The sequence below is a fragment of the Phyllostomus discolor genome, chromosome 4 (assembly GCF_004126475.2).
Source record: "Phyllostomus discolor isolate MPI-MPIP mPhyDis1 chromosome 4, mPhyDis1.pri.v3, whole genome shotgun sequence".
In the NCBI taxonomy this organism is placed as follows: domain Eukaryota; kingdom Metazoa; phylum Chordata; class Mammalia; order Chiroptera; family Phyllostomidae; genus Phyllostomus; species Phyllostomus discolor.
Genome location: NC_040906.2, coordinates 100,549,187 through 100,561,435, shown reverse-complemented (window position 1 = coordinate 100,561,435; position 12,249 = coordinate 100,549,187). Strand labels below are relative to the sequence as shown.

Below are 12,249 nucleotides of genomic sequence, written 5' to 3'. Positions count from 1 at the left end.
TCACCTGGGATTCTGTGCCTCTCACAGGAATGCTTATCTAAGCCATGCCCTTTCTTTAGGCTCACATATTTTTCCTTCACAAACCAACACAATGTTTCCCACAATCCATTGGTTTAATCTCTCTTTCTCCAAAATCCCCATTTTCTCTTATCTCATGCCCATAGTCATTGTGACTGTCTCATAACCCCTCACAGACTGTTAAAAAAATAAAAAGTAACATTGATGGAAGTAAATAGTTTTAAATCATTTGTGGTTTTCATCATGTCTTCTCTGGAAAACAAAAGAAGGGTATATTTCACTCTGGAAATTATTCAAAAATCAACTACCTAGTGTCATGGGCCAAGAACACTGGGCAAAGACATCATTTCAGTCCAAACTGGTCTCCCTAGTCCAGTGGCCCTCCTTATTTTTCCCTCCTCTGCACTTCTCCCCAGTCTTTTCCCATGGACCATTTCCACCCCTCTAGGATCCCCATATTTCCTGTTTTATCTGACTCTACTCCAGGTCCTCTAGACCAGCTGGCATGCTTGTATCCAGATAGCAGATCACTTTGCTTTTGTCAACAGTAAAACATTTCTTTCTTTGTGCTACCCCAAAAGCAAAGCAATTCAACGAAACTGAACATTGTCACTGTCTCATTTGAGAAGGTTATCATTTTGAAATCCATAAGCATGTGCAATTTGCCATTTATAGGCCAGGCACAGATACTTAAAAACACAAAGAAAAAGACCCCAAGACTGGTCTTTAAGGCCTTTACCGCTTAATGGATGACAAAGATAAATACATTAATGGCTAGAAACCAGGCAAAAAGTGATGTGGTGTTTCAGGGTTGTGGAGTTAGTGCAATAGCATTAGGAAAGCTCAGATATTACTAGTAAAACCATTGGAAAAATTCCAAACACATCTACTTCTTACTCCTTGACAATCTTGCTCCCTTGATGCCATGTGCTTTAGTTTCAGTACCACACAGTATTAAATCATTAATTCAGTTATGTTAGTTTTGAATAAATATAAAATATAATGCACAAAGAAAATGTATTCTTTCTCTTTAAGAGATAAAATTAACCGGGACTCACATGTTATGGGAAAGGCCCATTTCTTCACAAGCAACCGCCACCCCCCATTCCCCAGGAGTAACCTTTACTCCATGCAAGACTTTCTCTTGAAATATCCTGCCTCTATATTTTCTGCCCCCACCCCAGAGCTGTTCTTTCCTGCTCTCATTTCAATCATGTGAATTACACCTTGAGCTAAATAAATTAAGAAAATTTTAATGTCAAGAACAGCCTGATAATTTAATGAATGCTTAGAGTAGGAACTCTTCAATATTTTTGCTAAGCACAGTAACTCAATAAACACTTGCTATAGCGGACTAAAACAAGTTTGTTACACTTGATTAAAAAATCACTACACTGAGATACAAATGCAATAAAATGGAACCAGTAGAATCCGATCTTCATTTTAAACTCCTAGTGACCTAATTGTCTCTAAGCATTCAATGTTCTTTTTCTACACTTTATTCAGCTTTCCCACTTTTGGAATTTTGGAGAGATTATCTGATATATATGAACATATATATTGAGTATGTTTCCAAAATGGAAAGTTTACAGGCCAGTGCCCTTCTGTTTCATGGTCTCAAGTGAAATGCCATCAAATTTCCTGCTGTTAATTAGCAAAGATTATTTCATCCCGTTATCTCCCTGTTAGCATAAAGCAAGAGAAAATGCCTGTATAACCCCCTTTAAACAGCCTCATTTCTCTGTAAGGGTTAACACTAAGGGAAGTTCTAAGTGCATTATTTTCCTGACACTTTATTCTCACACCCAAATGAGCTTATTGACTTTAAAACCAATTTCTAAAGATAGGCAAAGGACATTTCTAGACCCTCAAATGATGATGAAATATTTCCTTCAATTGCCCCTTAACAAATCTGTTAGTCTGTTCATAATGTAAATTACTCCATTTCATATCTAAAAACTTCTTGGATACTCGGGTAAGTTTGCAAATAGGACATGACCACTCATGAGAATTTTATTAGCATACTGACATTTCTACATTTTTAGATACAGCTAATATGAGATGTCTGCTTAAAAGCCTACAGTGAAAAAAAAAGAAAAAAGACTGCAATGGGTACCCATAGTCTCAAAAATAGTCTTGGCCTGACTGGTGTGGCTCAGTTGGTCAGGCATCATCCCACAAAGTGTAAGTTTGATTCCTTGTCAGGGTATATTCATGGGTTGTGGGTTCAATCCCCCATTGAGGCGCGTGCAAGAGGCAACTGATAGATGTTTCTCTCTCATATCAATGTTTTTCTCCTCTCTCCCTCCCTTCCCCTCTCTCTAAAAATAAATTCTTAAAAATAAATAAATAAGTAAATAAGTAAATAAATAAATAAAGAGTCTTAACTCCAGTATAGCCCCAAGGCCTGGTTTTCCAGTGTCAGTGTAGCTCCCTTATTCCCTGTGTTCTCCTCACACCAGTGCACACCTCCATTTTTTCCATATGTCCTCCCTGTGCCACTTACAGCATTCTTTCCTGTTGATCTTCCAAACTCTCATTAAGCATCACCTCCTTTATGAAGACCTCCCCCAGATACCATTATAACACAGCTTTGACCATGATATACATAAACCTACTTTTGCCCCACCCTGTATGTATGTGTGTGTATATATATGTATAATATATCTGTATATAAATAAAGTATGTATGTATTACACATAAAGTATATGTACATTATATATAAAATATAATATATGTAATTATCACATTATTAATGTGATCATTTTTATATGTGTATATATACATATATATAATGTATTGTGTATAGACACAATAGCCTAATTGTTAGTTCAACTGTCATTCTAATTAAGAGACTATAAATTAAAGAAGGGTAACTTGATAATAATAGGGTCTAGTACATAGCCTAAAACATAGCTAGTATGTAAATTATATTTTAAAAATGAATGTGTGATAGCCATACACCTTTTACTTACCTCACCAATATATTTAAAACCAATTTAATATATTAGAAGACTGGAACATTTATGTGGCTTATGAAAGTTCCATAGATGTCAGAATAAAATCTAAAACCAAAACATATCAAGTGTTCATACACTAGTTGGACTGAAAATATATAAGGTCTTCATGTACTGCAACATTCCAAAACATTCCCTTGTCTGATCATGCACTTCCTTAATACCAACTCTGGGCCCAGCATGAGAAAGACTTAGGACTTTCAAGAACCACTGAATATTACTGCAGTGCAGGGGTGAACTAATGTATTCAACAATTCCAAGCTAAAGCATATTCCATTTTTAAAATAACTTTGTCCATTTGATGTCAAATAATCAATCCAAAGTAGGAAAACAAAAGAGCAAACAGATAGTGGTCTGCTTAATTAAAACCACACCAATACCTTCTCCCAATTGTTTATTTAGTTTTTGTAGGGTTTTGGTTTTATTTTTCTTCACCTAATGAATACATTCTATCTTTATGCTGTTTCCTTCTATATTTATATATTTATTGATCCAGTCTCTAGGCAATATTGTTATAAATAGAATGATTTGCCCCAGTGTTTATTTATTAGATTTTAAAAGTGTGTTTCTTGTTTCAATGTTTATCTCCTGAGAAATCATCCTTGAATGCACACTAAGTAGCTTTAATTTCATTTAAGAAAAGGGCAAAAAAGAAAATGGTCTCACCAAATCCAAGCTTCTAGATTTGCTTGGATTGAACTTTGCTTCTAAACATCGCTGTTGCTGGTGCTTCTGAATTATAAAAGAGAAACACAATTTTTCCTACAATAATAAGTTGTAAGCAATATCATAAATACTCCTTTGTATTTTTATCCCTAATTCTATTGGCTTGGCTACTATAGCTGGTAGTATTTCTCATATTGATTGTTACAGCACTGGTTTGACTGCATCTAAAATATCATATGAACACTGAACAACAAAACCAGGTAAATATGCCATAACTGTTATTATATTCTTCCTACAAACACCATGAATTGTGGTCAAATGGAGATGGGGACATCAGAATGACTATGTCACCATAAAACAAAATTAAGCTGCAGCATCCAGCCCAGGCAAGAGACTTGAAGGCCCTAGGGGGAGAATTAGCATTCTTCACCCAACCCTGTTCTGGCATCTGAAAATTCTATTGCATTCTATTGCATATAGATACATAGAAATAAATCTTTTCTTCTCTCCAACTCTCCAGGATTGTGGATTTCTCTACAATCAGGTTCTTAGAAAGTAGTGGTGCAACTAACTCAGTGCATGGTAAGATTTTATAGGGAAGAAAAGTCAAGCAACTCCACCCCAGAGAATGAACAGACCATCCTGGAGTCTAAGGAGAAATCAATGTTGTGTGAAAGATGGCTGTGACTAACAAAGGAGTTTCCAAAATTGGTGCTGTTAAAATTCTTTCTGCCTTCAAAATCTAATTTAATAATAAAAAAAGATGTTCACAAAAATTGAAATGCAAAATTGTCATCAATTTCGGCCTTCTTCCTGCATTAGCAGAAAAGGTTAGAAATATTTACATTCTGTCACTTTAATTGAGCAAACATACTTATTGGTCCCTAACAATGACAATTCAATTATTCTCTTGTGTTTAACTTGAGCCTGAAGAAATTCTCTTGTTGCCATATTTGTCAATGTATATCTATAAATGAGAACAGTAGGAAAAGAAAACATTTGTAAGAAAGGAAAGTAATGGCTGAACAATCTTTCTGGTTCACTTCCATATAAGAGCAAAATTTTAAAAAACCCTTTATTAATATCTACAAAGGTAAACTGTAAGCTATACCATGCTTTTTATGCAATTGTGGCTTTGCTGTATTTTCCAATGCAAAATAGTTTGATTCATTGTATTCAACTTTGTACAAGAGTAAATGGTCTTGGTATACACAATTGATGTATTTCCATCTTGCCCCCACATCTAAGACACCCCCACCCAATCCTCACACACCCACATCTAAGACACCCCCATCCCCACCAAGAACTGGGCTACCAGGTATAGGGCTCTCTAAGTACTTTTTATTTTCATGCGAACCCACATACTAATCTGGCAGTGTAACTTGGCCTAAGATTTTTCCCCTCTCTTTTCAATGCCTGAAGCAGATTGCTGCGGGGTTTAAAAGGCTGCTAAATCTGTATTTAACACCCCTCCACTATTTAACCTCCTCACAAGCCTGCGATTTCCAACTCTACAACACCATTTTTTCATCTTCTTCCTAATTACAATCTTCCTGCCCAATATGTTTCCATTAAGAAAGCTGGAAAGATTAAGGTTGCAGAAACTTTAGAAATAGGTGACCCATAAGTAAACCTATTTTCACTGAAGAAACTTTAGGAAGATGAAAATGTCAAGACTAAAAGTTGAAGCTGAAAATAGATAGGTCATAAATTCTCATTTATATGTTGACCCCTGAATATCCTAGAACTATAGACAACAGTAAAAGGGGAGAAGGAGAAGGTAGAATAGAAAAATCACCAAGGTCTGAAAAAATAAGCTGAAGTTTTTTACCTAAATTCTGTTCTTCCAAATTCAGAGGAGTAAGCATAATCATGTTTTTTTTCTGGAACAGAATGTATATAAATTGTGATGTTCCCAAAGTGACATTAAAATTTAACTGTCATTTTTAAATAGCTCTAGCCCTATAAACATGGCAGTAACTTCAACTGTTGAAGCAAATGCTTAAGGAGTCTGTAAAGATTGTTCCTCTGAGTTACAAGGTACATCATCCAAGGCTATGATGACAGATGCCCCTGGAACAATGAGAGGCCATGTCAAAAAAGGCGCTTGACTGAAAAGCTTTACAGGATAAAACAGATACATTTACATAGCAAGTAAACTCACATCTTACCTCCCTAACTAAATTCCACAGGAGAAAATTTATGTGCACACCCAAGGAAACATTCCCACCTCGATCGCTTCTGCAGAGGGAATTTCTGTGTTCTCTAGTGTGGCTGGAACAGGTCACACCTTCTTCTAGAGTAGAAGCATTACTGTCTACTCTTTATTTTCAATCAATTGACTGAAATAAATCTGGGCCAGTTTTCAGCTTCTGTGTTATCACTGTCCCAACCTCTAAAACAAATGGACTAGTGCTGAGGTTGCACCTGCCCAGGAGAAAGCCTGCCATGGAGGACATGGCACCTGCCAGTTCCTCCTTCTCCTTCTTCTTTTCATAAGACTGAAATCATCAATAATGCAATAAATTTGACACTGACCTTGACATTTAAAAGTGGTATGTTTGTAGAAATTTCCAAATTTCCTAATTCACACATATTAAAAGCACTATTGGGAAAAAAAACAAAGCAACACTACTTCTCCTTCATCGCTAATTGAATTGCACCAGCCTCTCAGGGTGTAGTATTCATTTGTGCTACAGATCTTAGGTATATTTTCTCATTTCATTTTCACAATGATCCTTTGAGGTTGATGTTTTCATTATTACTATTCTTTTTAACTATTTCAAATTATAGCAAGTAGCAGAATTTCAAAATGACTGTCAAATAGTCAACAAAACAAATATTAAATTTGTGAATGCTGAGGGTCCATCGTATCCAGAAGAATATGAGGACAGAGGGTTGGAGTTGATTTCCCGTTCAATCAGTAGTGCCATCTGTCCCTGGAACTGACTGCCTACCTTCCTTGGCCCTCTGTGCGGAGGACGCCGGTGTGCTCTGGGCACAGTATACCTCCCGGGTCTGGATGCCACCTCCACAAATGGGTCCCATCATGTGCCAGTGGGGGTCCTGCTGCTCCAGGAGGAGAGAGACTTGGCATTCTTTCCATTCAGAAGTCCTCCAGGAATACCTGTTTGGTTTGATTTATTTAAAAGAAGAAGAATAAGTAAGAAAAATAGAAAATTCCAAAGGAAACTTAAGTCATGACACCAAGTGTGCATAATAATCTCTCTTTCTAAGAACAAATCTTTGCCTATGGATAAAGAAGTCTACTAGCTTTGAATACTAAATCCCTTTTACTTTATAGAAAAAAAATTATAGTAGCCTAACAGGATAAGAAGAGTTAAGGAAGGAAATACGGATAAACAGTAGATTTTTCTCAGCTTTGAACCTGCAAGAGAGAAAGAATTAGAAGGAATTAGAAACCAAATAAGCCTAATTCATAGGAGCTGAACTTGTAAGGGGGATTCATTTCAAAAAATTCTACATAACTTTGTGTAAAATCTGACCCTTTAAATTTGTAGGATATGGCCTGAATGTGTGAAGTTGGGAATATATTAATTTAAATGGAAATGACCTCTAACATTTTAACTTTCTTGGTAAAGGAAAATATTTCTATGTTTGACCCCACATGGAGAAAGGTATACGTATTAAAAATGAGTTAATAAAGTACCCTATATTTAATTGATGGGTACTTTTTTTTACATATGCAGTCATGCTGTTATTTAAAGTGACTTAGCCATATGTCCTCCTGGCTTATAAGTGGTTAAGATACATACTAATAGACATGCACACACATACCAACAAGGAGTGAAAACACAATGGAGTTTGTACACTGCTGGCAAAAATCAAAACTACCACACCACCACTACACTCATACCTGAAGAATTATCTCAGACGGAATTTCCCTTTGTGGCTCACAGTAACAGGTGGACTCTCTCCCTGGAAATGGGGAGAGGGGTGGAGAAGCACCAAAGACGGCACATGTGTGCATCTCCCTGGCAGCCAGGAAGTCACACACATGACACACCCAAAAGAGGCACTTAGGCTGGTGCCAAAAGCTGGGAAGGCAATTGGGTGGGAGGAACATACCCTCCCATCTACTTCCACTGTACGGGGAATTATGGGAGCAGTTTTAAAAGGCAGAACGCATAATGCACATTTTACCTCCCTTATACCCTGACTGGTGGATCCGCAACTGGGGGCTGAGGTTCCTGAGCCACTCAGGTAACACCCTCAAGTAACAAGGGACAAGGACTCCCGTGCTGCTGGCCAAGTGTTCCAGGACCTGCCTGGTTAGGAGCACAGCAGGTTGTGGTAAGAAGTCAGAGGACAGGCTCGGCCCACAGGTTCAGGGAGCATGGCTGACCGGCAAGCCCCACACCCCTTCTCCATACTGGAAGTGTGGTGGCTGCCATCTGCCTGCGGCCAGTGCTAGTGGAGGTCCTGTAGCGCATAGCCCAGGCATGAAGGTGGTGGGTAGGACCCAGTGCCAAAGAGCCTCCCCCAGAACTCGGGCCCTGATCAGGAGTACTGCGGCTGATAGGCTGGTAAGAAGGGTAGAGGAAGGAGGCTTGGACTGGCTGGTCCCAGGAGATGGTGCAGCAAGGTGGCAAACTGCATGCCCCTCCCACAGGCCCCTCCCTCCCTGCACAAAGCAGCAGAGAGCCACTGCAGCGGTCACGCGCCCACCAGCTGCCTATGCACTCCTCCAGCGAGCGGGGACTCTATAAAAAAGTGTGCTGTGCATTTTTTAAATTAAAAAAATCCTTTTGCCTTTCCACCGGACTCTCTCTCTGCAATTTTTGCCTATGCAGACTGAGGGGTAGCGAGCAGTCATTTGGTTCCATTACTACAGCATTCCTCAAGCCCACAGTATTAACATAATTCTATGGCATTCACATAAACACCAACAGAAGTCATTAACTTCTGAAACAATAAGCAAAACCTAAAAATATTTTCATATCTGCTGTTCCATTTCAGATTTTAGGTAAAAACTCTCAGCTTTGTGAATGTTTAAAAGAAAACAAAGAGCAATAAATAAAAATAAGTACATGTCACCAAGCCTATGGCCTTATAGAAACTAGAGTAAAATTGAAATCAAGTAACATGTCAAAGCCAGCAAACAAATCTGTAAGAAACCTAATAGTGATCAAACCTCTCATAACAAATGTCATCATTCTAAAAGGCTTGAAAGCTGAAAAATCATTAGTCTTGTAGCAAGGAAAGCCCACTGTAGCAAAAAAAAAAATGGATAATCCTTTGGGGTTTGTTGTAACACAGTTGTTCTCCCTCTGCTCACTATTTCACCTTCACTCATATGGTTTTTCAAGGCTTGAAATGAGTGGGCTTGGCAAGAGATTGGAGTACAGAATTCAGGTCATGCTTATGCCAGTGAATATAGACAATAATATGTTTCTAATTCCTGGGCATGAGAGACTGAGAGAAGTTTCGTTCTTCACAGAGGTCCTCCTTCTCTGGAGGTGAAGCTCCTAAGCCTTTTCATCTTGCTCAGAATTGACTGCTTACTCATATTCTCCAAATCGCCGAAGCACAAGTCTAGTTTCTCCTGTCTCTGCATCTTAGGGTACAGGTGATTGCATTCCAGGTCAAGATACAGTAAGGTAGGGCTGTGCTGGAGCAGATGGTTACTAAGTCTTCATTTTAACCCCCTACCTACAAAAGTTTCCTACAAAAGCGGGGCTCTGGCTGTTAAGAAGGAAGTGAGATACAACAGCTGATTCCAAGGCTCCAAAGAAAATAAGATACGTAAAAAGAGGGTAGGGTGGTGTGGGAAACAAGCATGCTTCAGAGTGAAACTGACCTGGGCCTTGCCACTTACTAGCTATGGGACTTTGGCCCAGTTCTGTTTTCTCATCCATAAAATAGGGTAATAATATAAATGTTAAACCTGGCATGTGATAAATACTCAATGAGTATGAATTTCTTCCTATGTCCTCCTACATGTGGCTTTTGTGCCCTTCATGCCACAGAAAACCCACAAACATATACACACACAATTCACATTTTGTTCATGAGGATTTCATTGATTTTATCAAAAGTCCTAATATCAGGGATTCAGGAATGCCATTGTCTAACTTCCAGCAACCAAAGTTAGCAAAGAGCATAAGAGAAACAAAGTTTAGAATTAGAGGAATTCAGAGTTACTTGTTTGCTTGTTTGAAAGGAATGGCCCATTCTGTAGGAATTGCTTTTTCAATTAATTTACCATGACCCTATAAGTTAGCAATGAAGAAATTTTGGAAGTCATTATAGAGAAAAATGAAAAGGAAAGTTTAATGACTTTGGTTTTATATAAGGTAACAAAAACCTTGTTGGTAGCTCATTAAGCAAAGACACAGAAATCCCATTCACTTGCAAACAACAAATTCTCTAAAGAAACAGAAGACAATTATCACTATTGCTCAGAATAGTTTACCACCTCAGAGAAAATACCAACCCAGGAAGTGACAGAGAAAGAAGCACTCCAGTAAAGGACTTCTATATTCCTTTTTAAAATGAGCATTTTTCCATAGTCTTTTCTCATTCTTTTATCTTTATTTTTTCAAAAGCACTATCTATGTTTAGTTGCAAATCACCCAGCAGCCATGAAAACTGATCATCCTGAACTCCACCAACCTGGGAAAGTATCTCTAGGATCTGACAGAATAAGAAATCAAAGGAGCTCACTCAGCTAAATGTCACTAGCTTCTGCTTTAGAAGTTGTTACCGTGAGAGTCCTCCAGCCTCGGAGCAACTTGGCTTTCTGATTGCCTGGGACACTCTCTCTAATGGTGAAGTCCATGTTACAGACCTGGTCTGTTACACTCTCTCTCTCCCACCTCAGATGCCTTTCAACTCACCCCCCATTTGTCCTTCTGCTTAGGAGGGGAAATGGGAGGATTCTCAAACGTCAGAGTCCTACCTGTTGTGCATGAGCAACACCTTGAAATCGATTGCGGAAATGCCTCAAGTAGAGTAGACGGCCATGGAATGAAAGAAATCAGACATTCCTCACAGCCACTTACCAATGTAACTGCAGCGCAGGACCTGTTGCTTTTGTCAAGGGGTTCAGGTGAACAAGACAGACAAGTCATTAATGTATTTGGGCTACTAGGGTATCATAACATATCCCCTAAGTAATAACAACCAATATTTTCTGCATGCCTTTTCTGTATCAGACAGTAATACACTTACAAATTTAGGTGCATTCCTTCATATAAGCGTCAACAACCCTATAAGGAAAATGCTACTTCCCCTTTTACAAACGGAAGAATTGGCATAAAGGAGAAATAATTCTCCCAAGATTACATAAATAAGTGGAAGGACAGGATTCAAAATCAGGTTTATCTGATTCTAAAGCACATCCACTTAATGAAATGACAGTCTCATAAACTGAAACAGTGAATTGCAAACCAATGAGACTTTATCAGAGGATACAGTAAAAAAATTCAGCTATCAGCCTAGTTACTATGAGGACAAGCAAATTTTGGTCTTGGTATGAGGAAGAGTGTTCTAGAATAAAGCAAAAATGCAAAAAAAAAACAAAGGCAAATCCTCTATTGGTGAAACAGATATTGTCAGTGACAACTGAGCAATATTTTGCAATGCCAAATAATTTCCCTTCCAGTTCAAACACAATACAATTTGAGAATACATTATAGCCAATCATTTTATAATTAAGAGCACTGTGGTCACATAGGGTCAAATTTTAGTGCATTCAGGAACTATTTTCAAGTTAATAGCAGAAACAAAATAGAAACCAAATAAAGGAATCTATAATTATCAAAGTTGGAATTACTACTAAAGTTAGAGCCAACAACTTTCTGAAGAAAAATGCCTTTTCAAGGCCCTGCAATCAGGTTCCCCACATTTCTCCCTGGTGCTTCTGAATGTCAGGTAAACCCACCAGTATCCATTCACATGAAAACAACTCCAGAGTCCCCACTGTTAGTGAGAGAGCATACAGTCAGACACTTTTGAACCCCAAATCTCTGAAAAGGGGAATGCTAATAACTCAAATACTGAATGCACAGGTAAAATAATTCATACAAGGACATTTTTTGTCATTATAAATATATGTATGATAGACTGAAGACAGGAAGTAAGTAAAAGTCAGGATTCATGAAAAAAGAAATAAGCCTGCCCAAATAGTAATTGAATCACTCAACTCAACCATGTGTTAATTCATCTGTTCTTTCAGTAAGTAATTCTTGAGTGCTAAGTATATGCCAGACACAATTTCAGAAAACAGAAATGCATAGCAGTGAGCAAAACAAAGTCCCTGACCTTGGAGAGGTTACCTTCTGTAAGGGCAGACAGAGAGAAATGCATCAGTATATAACACAGCATCGGATAATGCAGGGAAGAAAGATGAAGAAAGCTATTTCAGTGCCATGACCAGGGAAGTCCTCAGATTACTGTATAAAATGATGGAGTGAGTACAAGAATAAGTGAGCAAGGAGTATTCCAGGCAGAGAGAAGAGCTTGTTCAAAATCCCAGGGAGGGACAGTGCTTGGCATTTTCTTGGAAAGTACTGAAGTGAGTGTG

The 12,249-nt window shown here is 38.2% G+C and overlaps 1 protein-coding gene across 3 annotated transcripts in view; it reads right to left on the bottom strand.

Annotated features, from left to right (window-relative positions):
* The window catches only part of THSD7B (thrombospondin type 1 domain containing 7B), a 903,223-nt gene that overhangs the window by 557,078 nt on the left and 333,896 nt on the right, over positions 1–12,249 (bottom strand). For all 3 annotated transcript variants that reach the window (XM_036023677.1, XM_036023678.1, XM_028509548.2), the window contains exon 5: positions 6,659–6,828. In XM_036023677.1, coding sequence (XP_035879570.1) covers positions 6,659–6,828 — 170 coding nt within the window. The remainder of the gene's footprint in view (positions 1–6,658; positions 6,829–12,249) is intronic.